The sequence below is a fragment of the Ammospiza nelsoni genome, chromosome 4, assembly GCF_027579445.1.
Source record: "Ammospiza nelsoni isolate bAmmNel1 chromosome 4, bAmmNel1.pri, whole genome shotgun sequence".
NCBI lineage: Eukaryota > Metazoa > Chordata > Aves > Passeriformes > Passerellidae > Ammospiza > Ammospiza nelsoni.
The window spans coordinates 47214928-47235973 of record NC_080636.1 but is presented as its reverse complement, the minus strand read 5'-3'; the positions used below and the strand labels follow the sequence as shown (position 1 = coordinate 47235973).

The 21046-nt window shown below is 42.1% G+C and overlaps 1 protein-coding gene across 1 annotated transcript in view; it reads left to right on the top strand.

Annotated features, from left to right (window-relative positions):
• AFG2A (AFG2 AAA ATPase homolog A) overlaps positions 1–17407 on the top strand; it is a 161417-nt gene extending 144010 nt beyond the window's left edge. Inside the window, 1 exon segment of the mRNA XM_059470232.1 lies at positions 17091–17407. Within this exon segment, the coding sequence (XP_059326215.1) occupies positions 17091–17267 (177 nt within the window). The 3' untranslated portion in view covers positions 17268–17407.
• Positions 17408–21046: the final 3639 nt, after the last annotated feature.

Here is a 21046-nt window from a genome sequence, read left to right as displayed (position 1 = left end):
GAACAAAAAAAAAAAAAAAAAGAGCAAGTCTAAACAGAACAAAGATGCTCTGAAGACCTAGGAACCCATGGAGATTCAGGCACTGACAAAAAACCATAATTTTTTTATCAGAAAAGCCTTGGTAGAAGTGCAGAGTCGAGTGGCTACCTCTAGAAATGAGTTGCTATTTGCCCACCTACACTTACAGCTGTGGCAGAGCCTGGCATGCATCTGCAGACTGCAGCCTGCAAATTCTTTTCCTGAAGCAAAAAACTAGTTTTGGGGGATTGCTGGTTCCATTTTGACAACTCACCATTCATGTCAGACTGTCCCTGTCAGACATGTGATTCCCCCTTGGTCCTCTCTGCTTGCTTTGGGAAATCCGAACAGGGGAGGCAGGCATGTGTCAGATGGTCTCAGTGAGTGGGATGAGGGTCTGAAAGCACTGCAAAAATGCCTTTTTTTATTGCAGCTGAAGAGCACACAAGAAGTCCTGAGTTGCAAACTCTGCACCCTGGATGTGTGAGTGGGAGGGTAGGAGTTGTGCCTGGCAGGAGAAAAACTGTTTTCATACTGCCATTTCAATATACATGAGAAGTTTCAATCTCTACTCATATATTTGCTCTGTGTTTATCTGTTTTACCTGATTTACCTTTAAAGCCATCCCAAGTCTCTGAATTGTTGTTTCTCCATACTTGTAGCCTAAGCAGGCGCTCTTTTAGCCACCATGGCAATTCCTCTGTCACTGAAAGAGGCCATTTCATAGCTCTGGTATCTCAGGCTAGGAAATTTTCTCTTGGATACAGCTCACACAGGCTTTCCATGCCCTGCCATCCCTGTGATTTTCCTGATTTTTGTCTTCTTTCACAGACTGAAGTACAAGTTTTCAGTGGGAAATGATTGGGAGATTAGAGAGAAGAAGTTGGCTCCAGTCCAAAGGGTGGTGAGATATATTAGCACAGTTTGTAAGATAAAGCCAAATCTCTATTCTCTGTTACCTTGTGAGACTCCAGCCTAGGGCTAAATGCAGCCACAGATGAATGCTCTTGTACTTCTGAGGGCATGTCAGTGTGAGGAAGTTATCCTGGAATGAGATAGGCTGTGAATGTAAATGCAGTAGCTGCTCCAGCCTAACATCCTGTGGAGACAAGGCCTTGGTGAAGTGGCTAAAAGCAGTGGAATGACTCCAGTGGCAGCTGAGGATGCTGAGCCTCCACTGCATTCCCCCCTCAGCAGCCAGCCCTGCAGGCAGAGGATGGGCTGGACACCATCTCCCCGGCCTTTTCCAGTAGGAATACATGATCTAACCATCTTTGCAATGGCTGCTTTTCCTGTCATTGTGGAAATCAGATTTATTGCTCATGTTATCAACTGTCAGAATGAGGTGGACGAGGTGATGGCCAGCAGTGTTACCAAAGGTGAGTACAAAACATAGTTTAACACTTGCTGTCATGGGGAATATTTTATCTCTGCCTTCTCTTACTGTTTTTTGTCATTCCTACAGATTATCACTCTGGCTTTGATTGTCTCTGTGGGTATCTAGGGTCTCTGAGTGTGTGTTTGTAGTGGTGGAGAGATTGGTGTGTACCTTCTTCCTGTGGTACTCTGGGAGTTAAAACTCACCTTTTTTAATGCTTGAGAGGTTGCTACACACCAGTTTTTAGGCCTGTGTGGTGTGTTTCAGTTGTTACCTATTCTTTATGGTCTGCTGGAAATGAGTGTTTATTTTTAAAATGCCTTTTCCCAGATTAAATAGAGCATTAATTAGTGCATGAGAGGAACAGGGTGCATTATTCCACCGCAGCTTTCCATGGCATTGAGAGCTCATTACCAGATGTAGAGATCATAAACAAACACACATGGCTGCTGCATGTAAATCTCCTGCAGAAGAAATTACTGCTGATCTCTCCTGATTACATCATTTTGTCTTCCAGCTCATTAATACACTTTTGACCATGGAGACTATTTAGGTGCTAATAACTCACAAAGCAATATACAGGAAAGTATTAGCTTTCCATATTTGTTAAACATATTTCCATCTGGAATTCCTGTCCATGGTCTAGACTACTCTTTTTTTTTTTTTTTTTAATTTTGGAAGAGTAGTTGTGGAGTCAAAAACTTTCCTTCATAATTAGTGTTTGCTTCCACAAGGTCTATAGCAGGATATACAAATAGTCTTCCCAAAGCCACATGAAGATGATGATACAGAAATTAATCTGAAATTACTAGGCCAAAGTCTTTGCTGGCACAATCCCCAGGGGAGTTGTGCCAGCAGGTAAATTGGCTTAAGGATGAATAAACTTAATGAAATCTGGGAATCGCTAATTTAGGACTTGATCCTGCCTGTTACTGAGGAATTGGATCCCACTGCAGTAACTCCCATGGCAATCCCTGGAATCAGTCCCTGTCATGCCAGGCACTGCAGTGGCTGCTGTAACCCCTCCACTGCTGATGGTCCATGAGGATTGGGACATGAATGAGTGCTGACCTGAGGAAGGCAGCTCATCCCAGGTATCAGCAGAGCTTGCTAGCTTCCTTTCCTTGCAAAGGAAATTCATGACAGAGCCAAGACTGTAACCCTACATTCAGTCCCTCTCAGGGATTGTCAGATGGCTGACTCCTGTTAGGAGTGACTTTTGCCTAACTCTACCTTGGCAGGTAATGTTTCACATAGTCTGGTGGAAAAGACCTCTCCCACATTTCTCATCCCTTTCCCAAACTCTTCAAGAGCACCAGCCACACACTGCCTGAGCAGCTGACCAGAGCAAAATCACCTGGCAGGGATGAGTAGCCTCGTACCAGAGATTCTTCCTATTTTCCTTTTACTGGAGACACCAATATATAAAAAATAGGTAGAAATATAAAGCACCAAAGGAATGTGACACACTGTCATTAATCTCAACTTCTTTCTCTGACCAGAGCATGAATTGTAGCATTTGTAATTTGATTGAATCCTGCATTAAAATCTGTCTCTTCTTCTGATAGTGGATGTTACTGAATCCAAAGTTTTGCAGAGCCACCAAGTACCATCACCTTAAAGGCAAAAAAGGTCTTGTTTGTTCATGGTACTTGTCCTGCTCAATGACTTATAGTTTCCATTTAGCTTCCAATTATTAAAAGCAGATAAGGGGTTTGGAACATATTTAAGCATGTGCTTTACTTCAGTGGTGTTTGCTGACGTCAGAGGAACCCAAACCAGATGCCTGTGTGCTTTCAGGGATGCTTTCTTGAAACAAGGGGAGAGGAGCCTCTCCTTCCCTTCTTGGCTCTCCTCTTTTCATGTGTGAGTAACACACTGTGCGCCTGGTTTTGTTTAAATCCAGGGATGGCAAACAACCACACTCTGTGAAAACTTCCTACTTCTTCCCGTCCTTCTTTATGGTTTGTTTTTTTTTTTTTTTCTTCTTGCTATTGATATTTGGGAACCTGTGGAGACAAAGTGATGTGAAACTTGGAGGTCTGACAGAGGAATTTATTCTGGCAGTGGTTGTGTGAAGCCCTGTGGTGCCATGAAATCCCCCTCAGTTCCACTGCTTGCTTTACTTTTTCAAACACAGCCATAGCTGGGCTGGTGCTTCATTTGCAGGGGGACTGTCAGAAGACAGGGAGATGGATGGGAGAATCTCCCAGCTCACAGGTTGGTTGAATTGCCTCTTTTAAGGTAATAACATTCCTGAAGCTTGTGCTAATATTTTATAGCTTTTGTGAAAGACATGGATACTTGTCACTAAATTACAAGGCTGTGAGCCCAGTAAACCTGTTGGTTCTGAATCAGGAGTGCTTGATGTTCAGATGAATTTGTATCCCATTAAATGGCAGTTGCAGTCATCATGTACTTCAACTCTACAATAAAAGAGTGTGTGTACAGACTCATCTTTTAAAAAGGGAAATAAATTTATAGGGATTTTGTTTGTGGGTTTATGTTTTGGGGTTTTTTTAAACAGTGAAACAGTCCGTGACAGGTTTGCAGCAGCTAAGCAAGACGTGTGTTGAATTCACATTCACATGTAAGTGTTCTGGGGCTGTCCCTGCTTTGCCAGCTGCTCACTTCACGTGGTGACAGACCAAACAATTGCTAAGTGACAGTGCTGAAAACAATTTTGCAGGTTTCTCAAGAAAGTATAAAGATGAGACTTCTCCACCATCTGAGCTTAAGGGCCATGTGCATCACATCTGAAATATTCTAGACTTTGTAAAGATGAGAACAGGAATATTTTGGAACTATGAGTGTACGCAATTGGGGCACTGACAGCTGCATGTCACATCTTTTTCTCCCCACCAAAGTTTGCTTTATGTGAATAGGGTTAAGCTGACCCTAACCATGAACTCTGGTGCTGATCAGAGATTTCAAACACACCCTGCTGTGTGCAAAAATGTCAGTGTGAACTCATGTTGAAGCCATATAGACTTGATTAGGATCTCATTTTAATCGAGAAATCATATTACAAAGTACACCTTCCCCAATAGTTCTAAGAAATGCCTTGTGGCAATTAAAGCAATTGCTTGCTCGGTAAATAATACCAGGAAGAAATCTAGCACATTTTACTACTTTTTTCCCCTCCTAGATACATACACTGTGTTAAAGAGAAAGATCAGCAGTCCATCAATAGTACATAAATTCAGAAGTCCCTTGGTGGTTGATTTAATAATCCAAGTAGTGTGTACTAGCTAAAGGAGAACTGGGAAGTAGAGTGCACACTCACTGCAAGGTTGTCGGGCAGTACTTAGTTATAAATCTTGCAAAACTGAAAAAAACTCACCCTGATAAGATTACCAAAACATGACAAATGGCAGCCATAAATAGATTTTTGACTTCCTGCTCATCTCTTCTTTCTCCTGCCCTTCGCACTCTGCTCCGGTGTAACAAAGCTGTCAGGGCTGTGCAGCTCCTCCAGGTGAGGGTCAGCTCTTGATATATTTTTGATCGTTGTGTGAAGTTCCCCTGTTAGTATGTGGTCCCCTTTTTAACCTCTTTGCAGATTCCCCCGATTATCCCAAATCACTTTCACATGGAGCTGAGGTTAAGCTTTATTTCTCTTGGCTCGTCCCTTCCGTAGCAGACACTTTGTCTTCACTTTGAAAGGACAAAGCGATGTTCAGCTGCCTGGGCCTGCGCCCAGCATTTGATTTATACATTATTTAATTTCCTTTAGAAAATTGGAAGCAGAACTTTAGGAGTGGAAGTCAGTCCTTTTCATTTGTTTAAGGATCTTTTAGGGCTAATATAATCATCGATAGTAGATGTCAGCATGATTAGGGTGACTTAAGGTAAAGCAAAGAAAATTGAATACCAGGAGAAACTCTTTCGCAGAGGAGAGGGTGCCAAGATTTATAGCCATGCACAACATCTGTGGGTTATGAATTGGGGCATTAAAAAATGAAAACAGAAAATCACCAGGTTTTTGAGTGACACATTGAAAACACCTGCCTCCCCTGGCTGCAGGCTGGGGCAAGAAAGGCTCTCGCCCTTTGCGATACATTTGCAGTTGATCCTTGGAGTGTGGATCTCTCTGGAACTTAATTCAACCAAGGAACTAATTCTGCAGAAATTCCTCACTGAGTCCAGAGGTTTGCATTTGGGCTGACACTGCATTCACTCCTGCAATTAGGTCTGCACATGGCTCTAAGTGACCGCCAAGACAATTTGAAAATTTCTCATGCAGTGGAGTCAGGAAATTAAAAATTAACTCTGGAAAGGACATCATATAATATTTGGCAGTGTGGTTTGAGTGCTGTGTCCACTGAGGGGTAGAAAGTCCTGCTCTCACCAAAACAAAAAAACAACCCCAACTGAAAAGTTGAAATATGCCTTCCATGGGATTTTGCATGATCCACAGCTGAGGGAAATATGGGAAGGGGAAAGGCCTGTGGCATGCAAGTGCTTATGGATACAATATGACTTACTTGTGGCCTTTAATTTAGCAAAATAGCATTTAATGAAGCAGAGTGAGAGTCCCACATTGTTTCAGGCTCCCTGGTGCTACAGCTGCTGTTCCCAACATGGATATGTGAGGGGAGAAAGGGCTTCAGTGCTGCTGTGGTGCTATGCCCTTCCAAGTCTCAGAGTCATCCATTTGATCTGGAAGTCACTTGATAAATGGGAGGGGCACATTGCAGCACAAGAGAGGCTTTCTCAATCACAGCCCTTTGAGCTAAAACAAGCACCTTCACCACTCTGGGCTGCTGAGAAGTACCAGTTGTGTGGTGTCATTTTATGCATTTAAAACTTGCTCACCCCATAAAAAACAAATGATTGATATCAAAGAATCTTCCAGATAGCATGAAAAGTAATAAATATGATACCAAGTGGGAAATGTTAAGAACATCTGCTCTTTGCAGTACTGAATAATTACAAAGCTGAGAGAAAATAGCATCTGGTTTTTGGTTCAGTATGGAAAACTGTGCTTCTGTGGCAGCATCCTGGATGTGGTGTCCTCATTCTTTTGGTCACCTTTTATTGTTTTTGCAGAGGCATTAAGACTTTCTGTCTGTCCTACTATCTGTACATCTAGTGTGAAATGAGTAAATACAGTACACAGGGAAGTGGAAAGTTCCCACTTTCTCATGCACACAGACAATTCCTGAGCAAATCAGAGCTCAGCTCTTGACAAGGATCTGGAAACAATACCAGTTGTAGATACCCACACAAGGCAGAAAGAGCAGCGTCTGCTAAGGACAAAGTCAATGATACAATTAAGGTGTCCTTTTTTTCTATCTCACAGACTCCTGTCTACTTGGCATAAGCTGTTGGATGCTGTCATCCTTGGGGTCCTCTGTGCCATGCAAAGTGGGCTGCTGGGTGATTCCTGAGCCTGTTAGATAGGCTGGAATGGCTTCAGGGAGAGCAGTTGTGCTTTATTGTGTCATTGTATAACTTGGCCACACAAATCAGCACAGTAAAATATTTATGGAAGTTCAGGAGAAGGCATATGTGTGCTGCAGGCTCTAGCTAGCAAGAGGAGTGCACCCACAACACTGCAGGTAAGAGGAGCTGATGGTCTTTTCCTGTGTTTTCACTCGGGCTCTGGTAGGCAAAGCAGCCCTACAGCAGGAGGCAAAAAACCTGATGGTGACTTCAGTTTGTGAGTGTCCCTCAAAGTATGCCTCAGGATCATTTCAGGACTGTCCTGCCACTGCTTGCATGTTTCTTAGTGCCTTTTTGTGATCTTTCTGCTGTGGTCCTTAGTTGTGTTACAGTTTCTGAGCTCACTCTTGTGACATCCTCCTTTGGGCTTCATCCTCTCCTTCCTTAAACACTACTAAGCATAAATTTCCTACTTTTCTGGCCTTAAATTGTTTGAGTATCATGCTAGACTGCAACTTCTAAGTTAAAATGCTGTTAATATTAAAAAGCAAAGCTGCATACAACATGGAGGAAGGGGAAGGGACACTCCTCTGCTTCCCCCGTGCATATTTGCAGAGATGCTGAGGGTAAATTTTGAATGTGAAGCATCTTTATGAAGAGAAATTCAAGTGACCTGTTTTCTAAATCTTCATAATGTTGGAAATTTGCATTACATTGTCTTGCCTAGACAAGGAAGGAAGGGGGAAAAAACCCAAGAGACCAATGGAGGTTTTTGCAATAACATGGCACAAGTGTAGAAGGAGTTTACAGTTATGAAAGAGAAGAATTTGTTAAATTAGATCTGTTATCCATGGTGTAAGCAGATCTGGATGACTTTCAGACATTATGTGGATTCAGTTTCCTCAACTGGAGGAGGGAACCCAAATTTCAAATTGTAACATTAACAATGCAAAAGCAGACACTTTAATTGACTTTCTGTTCCATTAAAATATAACCCTTCATCAGTCCTTAACTCAAGGTAATTGTTGGTACCTCACTTTTCTTGTTCCATATATTTGCATCATTCATGGTTTCTTTTCTTGCTGCAATTGCTTCATTTCTTTTCTTGCACAAGCAAACCCTGCATTAGAACTTGAGTAAGTTCTTTTCCAGCATTTTTTGCTTCCTCCTTTAGGAGTAATAACCATACACAAAGGCATTTTGCTGGGGCTTAATGGCATTGCTTTCTAGGTCTGCCTGTCCTCCCAGCCACACTCTGCCTCCCTGGAATACAGGCATGCAGTAGTCCTCCTCCCTTATTTTCCTGGGAAACACGAGCAGCTGGTGCCATGGGAAGCTCCAAGAAGTAAACTTAGAAACAGCTTGAAATTCCTTTAGCTTTCTGCTGGGGAAATAGATACTCCACAGGAAACATCTCACACCTTCCAGGAACTGAGAACCCAATAAATAAAGGCTAGAGAGCTTCCATTGAAGGCATTATGTGTGTTCTCCCCAAATGTCTTTTCTCACCTCAACCCAGGATGTGAATGCACGTGTCACCAATAAAGTAAAACCCTTACTATTGCAGCACTTGTGTGCTTTCTGTCCAAATTGACAGAAAAACTAAGTTTCTAGGAAATTTGTCATTATTTTTAAATGAGTGAGTTTGCTTTTACTGTATTGTATTATGATAGCTCATATGTAGGTAACTACAGTTGCTATTTTTAACCTGCTGTGTAAGGTCCAAATCAGGACAATATTTTCCATGGCTCCAAAGACAGAGTGAAAGGCAGAGTTTAAATGAACCCATGAAAAAAGTATTTTTTTTTGCTTTCCTTCTTTGCTAGTTGGATTCAAAAGTTTGGGGTTGTAGCAACCTTTAAATGGTGATATAATGTAATAGAAATGTGACTGGAGCTGAAAGGAGATGAAAGACAGTTTTAGACTGGCTGTGTTCTATTGACCAAAAAATAATATTTTTAGGGAAGGGAGAGAACTTCTTCCAGTTCTTTTTGCAGAGTTGCTTTTGTTTGCTTTGTTTTGATAGGAGTCTGAGGCCTCTGCTCAGGTTAAACTTGAGAAAGGAAAGAATTATCTTCCAGTGCAAGAAATAGGGAATATGCTGAGTATTTCACCCAGCCTTGTAAGTGCCTCGAAATCTGAAAAGCAAGCAAGCAAACGCAGCAACCGCTTAACACCTCCACCCTGATAGGTTTCGTAGGGTGGGAGCTGCCAAATCTGTTTTATACAGTTTTTTTTTCCCTAGGGAGAAACTCATGACAGCCACAGCTAATGATGAAGTCTTCTAGTTTTAAATTTTTAGTTGCATAATCCAATCTCTCTTGCTGGCGGCATTCGGCAGAATACCCTTGGCTCTGTGTCCAGGCCCTCTGCAGCACCAGCAGACTGTGAGTGAGAACACAGGATTCTCTTAATTACTTTTAATTAAAATGAGTGCGTGCACACACACACACAGAGAAAGACTCTGTTTTTCTAGTGGCTTGGCTTCCTTTTCCTCATTGAAGGGAAGAAGTTAAACTTTCCCATTAAATGTTTATATAAAAATGGAATAATTCTGAGGTTAACCAGAAATGCAGCTTAATCTTGTATAGAAACACGCATGTGATTTTTTTGGGGGGGGGGGTGCTTGGTTTTTTGGGGTTTTTTTTTTTAGTTGCACAAATATAGCTGAAACGTGAAGTTGGCAGAGAGTGCTGTTTAAAAATATTTAGTCCCAGCATGTAAAAACTCGTTTTGTTACGGAATTCCTTTGTGAGAGGTGTAGCTATGCCATGTCTCTGCCAAAGTGATGGGAGCCATATCGGCGGAGCGCCTCTTGGAAAATAGCTGCGTTTTGGGCTTGTAGTTACAAAATTGAAATCGGAATTTACATGTTTTATACGTTGCTTGGAAGGATACCACATCTAGTAATATTTTTTAAGAGTGGAAGGAAGAAAAAAAGAAAGCTTGCAGATGGATCCGAGGCTTTGCTCTGTTAGAACATGTCAGGATGAGCAGAGGTATGTGTGATGACACTTAGCATGTACCACTGAGAGCTCCGCTTTATTCCCCTTAGCTGTCATCATGTGCTGGAGTTATGATACATACACCTAATTTTGGCTACATACCTCATCCTTCCCTTCCCTGGGCGTGTGTGAGCTTTATAGAATAGCAGGAGCTACTGACACATGTGATGCTGTCTGCTGCCCAGGCACAGCCCCTGCTCAGTTTCTGGTACTGGAAGAGCAATTAAAGGCAGCATTTTGGGGTCACTCTGCCTCATTAATTGTTGCTATGATTGTCTCACATGTGCAGCTGGCCAGTTGTCTGGCTCAGCTATTGGTTCACTGTCAGCTGATTCTGAAGCCTGGCTGAGACGAGGGGAGAGCAGGAGGACTTGGTCTTTGCTGTGGCCACCATGGAAAGGGTGAACCTTTCATGGGAACCCCCCTCCTGGTCAAATCAGATGTATTCAGGCAGCAGGACAGCTTTGTGTCCCCATGCAGCAACCTCAGGTAAGCTGTGGACACCCACACACGTGGTCACCTGTACATTAAGCCACAAAATTACACAAATAAGCAAATGGTACATTAAGTTGTGCAGACTGCTCTGAACTAAGGTCACTTACAGACATCATTAAAGGAGCTGGTTTTATTCAATTACATGTGCTTAACAATTTCTCATTAAAGGAATCGGGAATAGCAGAGATCATTTGCTCTCAGAGATACAGGATACACATAATCCTGGGTTTATGGTTTGGGATGGAAAGGACTTTAAAGATAATGACATTCCACCCCCTTGCCATGGCCAGGGACACTTTCCACTAGACCAGGTTGCTCAAAAAGTAATAGCTGTCCTTTACATTTAAAAATTGCAAAGATGCTGCCTCATCAGTACAGACCTGTTTTAAAGTAGGCAGTCTAATGTCTGCTCATAATGAATGTCTCTTTAATAAACAAGGGAGAAAGAAGTCTATATTTTTATGAAAAATAATTGTAGACTGTCATTGCTGAGGGTAGGAAATCATCCACTCCAATGCAGTGTTCCTAAATACAAAACTGTAGAGATGTAAGTGCTTTAAGTTGAGGAAAGATAATAACAGTTTACAACATAGATGCTTAGAGATCAAAGATGCCTCTGTCTCACTGAGGCTCTTGTGCAGCCTGTGAGGGCCTTTCACTCTTCAGCTGGGAAAATTTTAGGGAGCAACATTCATCTATCCTAAGCACATCCACTCCATAGGTCCCATAGTTCAGTACCTGAGTCTGAGGAGTGAATGGATACTGTCTGAAAAGCACGATGCTAATACACTTCATCGTTTTCTGGTTAGAACAGATTATTCACCCTTTGCAAAATGCCCAGATGTATAACTGTATAATTTTGTGGATACCCATCCATGGAAGTGTTCAAAGCCAAGTTCCGAGCAGCCTGGTTTAGTGGAAGGCTCCCTGCCCATGGCAGAGGGGTTAGAACTAGGAAATCTTTAAGGTCCCTTCAACCCAAACCATTATTTGATTCTGTGATCCATCCCATTTAAATCTACACAGATCATAGAACTGAGCAGAATGAGGAGGTGCACATACAGGGTGATTCTTTGTCTTTCAAAGATTGGTCAAAATTTATCACAAGATGTTAGTTCCGTAGTATTGGAAACTTTTTCCTCTATACAGAACAAGATTTTTAGCAATCTGTAACAATTTCTCTGAGCAGTCAAGAGAAAAAAGCTGTTTTCTTGTCTTGCCTTGGTTTATACATAAAACAGGGGAAGGTGAAACACAAGAGAAGTACTACATTTAAGCCTTTTTGAAACGCATCAAAACTTCACCTCTCAGCAGCTAAGACCTCTCAGTTTATTCCATTTTAAAGAAAAAATTATACTTGTGACATCTTAAAATAGCATTTTCATTTAGGGCAGATCTCTGTGGCAGCTCCTGGAGCATAACTCATCCCACTTGCTGTGCTCCCCACTCCTCCCATGCCTACTTGTCGAATCCCCCCCTGAGCCCATCTCAATACCCCAGCAGCAAGATAAGGCTCTTTTTATTTTATTTCTGGATTAGTTTTCTGATGGTCTGCTGCATTGAATCGGTGAATGAAAGGGCCAGCTTAGCACAGGAGCCAGCACAAGAGCGGGGCGGGAGCCCGCAGCCGGCAGCGGGTGATGCCTGCACAAAGGAGAGGGGGAAAGCGGGGCCGTGGCGTCCCACACTGAGCAGGGGTGACCTGCTGGGGGTGGCACAAACCTCGAGGTATTTTTACATCTCTGCCCAGCACTGCTATGAGCCCCCCACAAATCCCTTGTGGGAAGTTGTGCGCTGCTGGAGCCGCGTTGAATTATTTATGTGGATTTTAAGAGTACAGTCAGCAACCTCTCCCATCTCCTCTCTGCCTACAGAGCAGCTTCTCGCTTTAGAAAGGCATCCATGCCCACCTTTTCCCTTAGTCCCAGGTGGGTCCTGAGAGCTTTCCAGCTATCCCTGTTTAGTGGGGATGAGTCTTTTCCTCTCACAAGGCAGCTCCTGGCACAGGGGTAGGGCAGGAATTCGCACGAGTGAGACACAGATGTCGAGACCCGGGGGTTATTCATGTCTTTTTCAAATGCCGTGTGTGAAGCTTTTATCCCTCCCTGGCTGAGCGGGAAAGGCGAATCCCCAGACCTGGTCCCGGCTCCCTTTGAGGTGCCCGGCGGGCGCTCAGCCTCGCAGGTACTGCTCCGCCAGGAAGAGCCCCAATTTGTGCTATTCACAACCCGCGGGGCACTATTCTTGTTTCCAGGCTCCTAATCCCTCTCTCACACACAATCCCTTACAACTTTAACTGGCGGGGTGGAGGAGCGAGTGAAAAAGGAAAATGAAATACAATGTAGAGCCAGGCAGTGGCTGCCAGTTACGGCACACACAATCGACACCAGCTGCAGCCCAATTAAACCCGACATTCACAGGTGTTCCCAGCACACTCGGCCCTAACAAAACCACTTTCTTGAAAATACCTACGGCTTTAACACAGAAGAGCTTTTTTTTTTTTTGCTTTTTTTTTTTTTTTTTTTTTTTAAGGTTCTTTAAAGCTATTTAGAGCACTTTAAATACAAAGAAGCTGAAAAGGACTTCGAGTCGGCTGGAAAGAGTTGGTGCTTAATGCCAGAATGGGGGAGAATTGGCCCAGCTGAAGCAGCCAGTGTAACCTTTGGTTTCAGGGGAAAGATGGGTCGGGCTCAATGCTGGTTATGCAGGGAACAGTAACTGGCACCGGGCATTTTATTGTTGCTTGGAGTGGAATGGGGTAGGAGAGAACGACTAGGTGTAAATCCTTTTCTGCTGGGGGGTGTTCATCGTTGTTTGTAGCATAGCTCTGGGCTGGTATGTGGCTTTGATTCTTACTGATCTCTGTGTGTGTGGCTCAGACAGCAATTTTTAATTCTCCTTTCCTCCCAGGAAAGCTTGATTCTGGTGCCTTTTCCACTTTGAAGCAGAATTCTAAATGAATTTATTTTCTGATCTTAAAGATCATTCCTGAGATTATAAATCAGTCCTTCAAGAAAGCACTGCACTGGGTTTTTATACATGAATTCAAAAATATTCTCATGGTAAGAGATGACTGTAGACAACAGATGAACACATTGGTCAGTAAATTGCTCTGACTCCGTTTGAAATGAGAATTCTGTTTGGTAAACTTCCTTTGATAATGATACTAATAATAACCAAAGTAGGGGATACTCTGGTACTCTTAGATTCAGCAGCTTTTTACCCCACCTGGCTGCCTCTTTACTGCTGCAGTAGCACCCATGCAGTTACACTAGGTACAGCTTGATTACCTGGTGTGTTGCTATTTAATCACTGCTGTCTTTGACAATTGCTTGATGCCTTCATTACTGCCTACAGTGGGTGCTGAAAGCCACTCTGGATTCAGATGCAGTCACAAAATATCTATTTTGTCCCTCCACACAGTGAGATGTATTTTTGCCTTTGGAACAGGACTAGGATGTTATTCCTGTTCCTCACAGCACACAGAGATCCAAAAGACTGAACTTTTATTTATCCTTTTTTTGTGTACTGAAAAGGTAAAAATTAAGATCCCTTAGTATTTTTATTTGAAACTCATTAAGAATTGTCTTTCATGTAGGTAATGCTGGTTCTTAGCATTCATTTATCGAGGTAGGCAGATGCTGTTCATCCTACTAAATGCAATGGAGAAAAAATAATATCACCCAAGCTTCAAATTCACAAATAATTTGGCCTAAATTAGGTACTGTCACTTGGGAAGAGATGCTGGAGGCAGCGTGGATAATGTTCTGAGAAAAATGCTCTCAGCACAAATACAATGATGAGAAAGGAACTGCAAGCAGCCCAGGGACAGAGCTGTGGCCTGGTACAGCCCCCTCTGTGCCCTGCACAGCTTCAGGCACTCAGCAGTGAGAGCTCAGGGCAGAACTGGCCAAGGCAGCAATGGCAGGTGGGAGGAAGAATGGACAGGTTGGGCAGGAGCAAGGTCTGAGTCACTGAGGACTCTTCAGCTTGCAAAGACTTGACTGGGAGGGAAGGAGATAAAGCTCTGTAAAATCATCGATGGTGCAGAGAAGAGCAGATGAATCACCATTCTCATAACACAGGGAATAGGAGGACTTGCTGAAATTGCCAGGTTTAATACAAACAAAAGTGCTTTATTATATAAGGATGATTGGACTGTGGCACTTGATACAGGGTGATCTTGTAGAGGCCAAAAGAACAAGTGATTTAAGAAAGTCACAGGGGAAGTTCATTGGGAATGGACCTCTTGCAGGGTTTTAAAGCTGGTGGTGTGGATGCAGCTTCTGGGTTTGGAGTGCTGCTAAGCCTGGAAAAAAATCCATGTCTTGCTGCAAAGGGTCTCCTTCCTCTGCTGTCAGTTACAGCCTCTTCTGTGGCCTTCCCTTTTTTCCTCAATCCACAGAAATGACATTTAAAAGCCCTTCTGTTGCTCCATCTGGTAAGAAATGTCCTAATGTGGCTGTGACAAGGAGTCTCCATGACAGACCAGTGACCTTAGGCCAATAAGGTTTGAATTCAGCAGATGAATTCACCCTCCTGTCACTGTGGCTACACCACTACTTGTGTTTGCTTTCCACGAGTGATTGAGCTTTATCAGCTAGTGACAATGCTTGTGAGGACTTTTATTTTTTTAAAGTTTGCGTACTGAACAAAGCAAAATAATCAAACTTGCCGTGTTGAATCTCTTACCTCAGAAACCTGATCCCCTGGGTTAGCCAAGGAATGGAAACAAGTCCATGTGACTCTGTGACCAGACACGAGGGCCTGCATTTTCAACACTGTGCTCTAACACCTGCTGTTTATTATTCAATAATATAGAAAAGATTTAGTCCACAAAAATTCTGAGTGCAGCCAGGAAAAGGGAGAACAATAATTTATGCCCTAAATGTATGTCTTCCCTTGTCCCTTAAAAGCAGCTGAAATGCTTTTAAGAAGCCAAAAATAATGAGTTTTCTGGTGCTTCCTCATGTCTAGTGATTTTCAGTTATCACAGAACTTATGGTTCAGTATTTAAGAATGAAATTAAAACAAAAAAAAATCGTTTGGAGGTGAGTTGCCATCACTCACCTCCAAAGGAGGATAGTGTTGGCAGAGCACAGAGAACAGGTGAAAGCTTCATCAGAGCTATCAGCCTATGGGTGAATTCCTCCTGATTGTATCGGTGTACAAATTAAACAGGAAGAAATAGGATTTGCAGTGGTGTTCCTTCAGTTTTGGATGTGACAGCTTGACAGTGTCTCCTTCAGCTTCTCCTTCACTAAACCAAGTGAACACCTTGACAGTGTCACCCTGCTTCAGCATTTCATGCTGTGGATAGGTGATGGTGTCTGTGAGAAGAACAGGTCAGTCAAATCCTGCTGGACTGCATTTGGGGATTTTTTTAATAATGCCTGTGAAAACTTCCAGAGAGTGTCTTCATTTTGTGGCCTTACTGGAGTATTTATCAAGGGGAAATGGAACCCTCTTTCAACATGGGTTCTGAGTCCAAAATGCTTGGGATCTGTTTATCCATCACCAGTCCTCTCCCTTGTGAAAGAATTCTGGGGTCAGTGGTAGGCAGGGAGTGCAAGGGGTGTTTGATCTGGTGCAGGTTTTTTTTTCTTTAAGTAGCTTAATATTCCTGTTCGAGATGGGGACGCAATCACAATGTCTGCTTAGAGAAAAACTTGTACAGAAAGACCAGGGCCTCTCTGTTAACTTTCTGGGTGATGTATTACTGATCTCCACAAGAAGCTGGTGCACTAAATCTCAGCTGCACTTCCACGTTCAGCTGTCTCTGAAGTCCTGAAAAGCATTAAAATGCGGAACAGCAGTGTTTAGCTTTGGTGCTCATTAGAGCAGCACAGAACTAATAGTAATATTGTTGTAACTTGACAAAGCCATCTAAATCCATGCATGTTTTCTTGTGAAAGCTTCCTAAACATGCTGCTAAATCCCCTAAAAAGCTACTAAACGGCTTTGGCAACCATTAGCAGAGCATAAGCGAGGGAACTCCTTTCAGTAAGTGAACAAACAGAGAAAATATGCTGAATAGCCGGACAAATGTGTTTCAGTTGGCTCTTTCATTTACAGATATAAGGGAACAGTCAATATCAATCACTGTTTTCCCTGTTGCACTGGAAATCACAATATCTCTTTTCATTCCACAAGCTCCTTTCACCACAGTAATGTGTCTTTAGAGTGACACTGGCATCAGTCTGTTTCCGCTGTCTGAAGTCCAGAGAGCTTAAAAACACATTGCAGGGTATGAGACCTTAACCTTCCTCCCCTTCCACACACTCCTCTCCTCCGAGCCTCCTTTTGGAATTAATTGTTTTTATTTCTTTCCCAGTGCAAGGCTGGGAAAGAAAAGTGCCCGCAGAGCCTGGGAATATCTGCTCTTGCACTTTGGGGATGGAAAAATGTATCGCCGGTGGTTGGGATTTGAATTTATCAGGTGTTGTGGGGAGTTCAACACAAGGTAATATGATTAGCAAGTTAATTTGCAGCATGCTGTAATGTGAAATTTAATGTACTGTGGTTTAAAGTTCGAGCTACATCCTGTTTTTTGGATGTCCTAATTGCCCACAACTTCATTTATTTTAAAAAAATTTAAAAGTTGGGAAAACTCTACTTGTGATTATCTGGCATTTGGAGTGATTTGATGTTCTTGGGTTCGCTTTTTTCAAATAATGTTGATAATGATAATGATAATGATGATAATGATGATGATAATAATAATAATAATAATAATAATAATAATAATAATAATAATAATAATAATAATAATGCTGTGTGGTTGGTTTTTTGTTGTTTCTTTGCAGATAACAGCAGTGTGCAGGGAAGCAGCCCTCCTAGCTCTTCAGGAAGACATCCATGCCAAATCTATCACTGGCCGGCACTTCCGGAGCGCACTGACAGTCGTGAGCCCGAGGATTCCCGACTCGTTAATCCAGTTTTATGCAGATTACCAGCAGCAAAGTGGACTGCACGCGCTCTGAAAGGCAAATTAATACATTCCCCATTCACTGTGTGAATGGCACATTTCCTTTGTGAAGCTGTCAGAAGCCAAAGAGTTTTGTACTGTGAGCGAGTGGAGTGTCTGGAGTTAACTGAGTGTGGAATTGCTGTAATAAAAGTTCTTGTGGAAGTTTTGCGTGTCATAGGCTTTGTCCTAAACTTTAGATGTTACCATAACCTGCCTTTTAGGGGTAGTCAGATGTCTGGTTTAAGTCAGTTTATCCGTTTAAGTCAGTTTATCTGGTTTAAGTCAGTTATCAAAAAAACCCAAAAGATCAAATTCTGAAATTTGGTGGATTTGTGGCCCTAAAGAGAGAAGCGACAAATGCTGTTATTGTCTTGATTTGTTCCTACCTCAACCACAGTTGATCCCAGTGAGAGGCCTCATTACAAAAAATGCTTACAATTATTGTGAATTTTTTGACTTATGATCTCCAGCAAAGCTGCCAAACAGGCTTTCTGAGATAAAGCCAAGGCATCCTGATTGATTACAGCCAAACATTTATCTTTAGTCTTCAGCAGCTCCTTTTTAGACATGCTGGCAGGTAGGCACCTTGGAAAACTGTCCAGCCCTTCACTGGCGTGAACTCACTGCCAGGTGTCAGCAAAAGATTCTTGTTGTTCATGTTTGTTTCCATCAAAATAAATAGGAATGTTGATAAAGTAGATTATTTAAAGCTGGCTGCTTAAAATCCATAGTGAACCCTAATTAATGGATGAGAAAACCTCCTTGCAAGAACTGTTATAAATGACCACAAAATACTTCAGGGACAGATAAAATCTCCTCAGGTTGTTTCTTTGTTATATCGTCTGTTGAAACGATGACAGGTCCTTGTGGGCTCTCTGCTCTTGCACTCAGGATGAAATGCAGTTAAGCAAACTAATATTCAGTTTTTTTCCCCACAACAGAAAGGCTGAGCTTTTCTAGTCCAGACATAAACAGTTGAGGGAAAGATAAACCAAAACCAACACAAACTTCAACAGAAAGGTAATTTCTTCACCTTGATTATGGTTTTTCTCTCTTTACTTAGTTCCGCACTGTACACATTTTGTAGCTTTTAAACAGAAATCTACTATTTTTAAATGATAGCTTTTTTTTATTACTCTCATTCTAACCTATTGTTGCTGTAATTTGCATTTAATTTTATTATTGCTGTAAAGAATTAGAGGATGAGGAAAAGGGGGTCTTTTACTTAGTTCAGCTGATGTGTATGAGGTTTTTTCTTTTTTTCATTGTTTGACTCTTTAGTATTCCAACAGACAAAGGGAATTAAGAAAATTATAAACTGGAAGAGTTGCCTTAGGGATCAAGACTGCATCTGAAACTACTTTATCCTTCTTTTCTAAATTCAACATACTCCAGCTCGGAGCTCAGGATGTGAACCATTCATCATAACCATGAAATTTTTGAGGTTTCCAGAAATTAAATGCCATACCTTTATCCTCTGGCACTTCACTCCAGTGTGTGCTCTTGAAAGGAGGAAAGAGAGACTGCAATTTTCACTGCCAATACTGAATTCTGTGTGTGATTTTGTAGCCTAAAAATAACACTACGTGCTGCTCCAGATGAGTGTTAAAACTAGCTGGCCATTCTTGGGAAGTGCTCAGTTTATTGGGAACATGCACCAAGGAGTGAATGTGAACTGAGAAACTACAAGAGAGGCAGGTGGGAGCTGGCTGCCCTGTCCCTTTGTGGAACCCTGCTGCCATCAGAGGGAAATTTTGCACACTAGGAGAGAATGCTGGCCTGTGTCTGCTGTTTGTACCTCGGGAAAAATCCCATCCCTGCAAACATTTATCCTTGTACCTGTATGGTGCCACATTTATCCACAGGGCACCAAATCTCTGGATACACACCAATATGCTTGAAGTGATTTTAAGTGTAGGAAGCTCCTCTTTTTATGCTTGGGTTTGTGGCATTTGATTTTTTTTAAAAAAGTAAGAAATTATAAAAAAATAAGCAATGATCAATTTGTGAAGTCCCCAGGAGGTGTCTGTTGCTTCCAGAAAATTCTGTTTGAAAAACTTTGCCGGTATGATGATTCCCTGTCTCTTTCCTAAAGAAAGATCACTGCTACTGTGGATGAGCAAATTGAAACATGGGTATGAGAATTCTGGAAAATGACCAAAAATTTGGTTTTGATCAAAACACAGGGGCAGTGTAGCCCTTTGATAATGCATCTTGCTGAGAGCTCTTGCACCCTGAGCCTCTCGTTGGAACTTACTGATGAGGGCACTGTAGGACAGAGCACTCCAGGAGCATCTCCTGTCAGTTACATGAGCAAGTTTTGATTCAGGGCTGACTCCTACAACGTGTTTTGCTGAACACCTCGTGCCTTGGCAGCCTCTCAGTTCTATTCCAGAGTGAGCCCATAAAAGCCTGAACACCTCTGTGCTGCAGAGCAGCTCAAAGATAGAGGCACTCTCTCTTCTGCTGGATTTTGTTGTGTTTCCATGATATTTAATTTTAATAAAAGGATTGAGGCTCAGTGAATTTCAACAGAGAAGGCATCTGAGAAGAATATGTCTGTCCCATCCTCTCTTTTACTGCTTAGATTCCTAGGCTTACTTCTTTAAGTAATTTCTATTCTTTAAGTAATTTCTATTCTTTAACTTCTTTAAGTTTTTGAGAAATAGTCTTTTTCCTGCCTGCTGTTATCTTTTGGAGCTGGATTTTGGCCCAAATACTGCTTGAGTCGCAGAATTGTTAACATTAAATCAACTTCTCAACATTTCAGGCACACTTTGTTTAAATCTAAATCTACCTTTTTTCCTGCAATAACAACCTCTTGCAAAATGGTATAAAATGTCTTTTGACAGTTTTGCTAGAAATTACCAGGAGAATATTTGTGATCAAAATGCAAAATTGTCTTCACTTAACTTGAAAAAAACTTCAGTCCTGTGTTCTACCTACTGCATAAAACAGATTTTCACTGCAAGCATGATATACAATTCTTAATCCTAGAAGAAGGAATTAGGTTTATTGTGGATAATTTTCCTGCAGCCTCTAGATGAGAGCAGAGTATAACTTTTACCAAGCTCAGGTGCAAGGGCCAACATCAGAGACAAAATAAAGGTCATTTATTTTAAAGGTGGTTATTCAAAATCATTGAATTTAGACTTTAGATTTTAAATCAGCCCTTTCAAATATTATATCCTTAAAGCTGATTTTTGTGGATTCTGTATCCTGGCTCTTTCTTTTCAGCTTCTTTACTCATTTTGAATGTCAAAATGTGGTGATTCCCCTCTGGAAGCTGGACACATGCCAAACAATGCTCCAGGAACTGAGTATCCATGGAAGGCTGGGAGTGATGTTTCCTAGTGAAGCAGGAGTCTGACTCTGCTGATAAGAGTGTGAAGAGGGGAAAAGTGGAAGTCAAATCTGGAGTTTTGTCCTGTAGTGCCCAGGAAGATGAAGTTCAGTGATGGGCACAGGTTGGTGGGCAGGAGAACTGTCTCTGCTTATTGCAGTCAGGGCTGTGAGGAGCCTGACCCTGAAGGGTTTTGGTTCTTTCTCGTTCTGCCAGAGAAGGCAGCTGATGAAACAGAATTGCCAGCACTAGAAATGCTGGTGTCCAGGGACTGTGGTATCCTAGTATGTAGTGCTGGAACTGGGGAGGAATTGGACCGCAAAGATGAAGAGTCACCCACTAGAAGGTACAACCTTGGTAAAAGGCCCTGAAAGAATTAGTAAAAAGCAGGCACAGAGAACTTGCCTTGCTTGCTGTGATCCCAGAGTTGGGATGAAACCAGCTGTGCT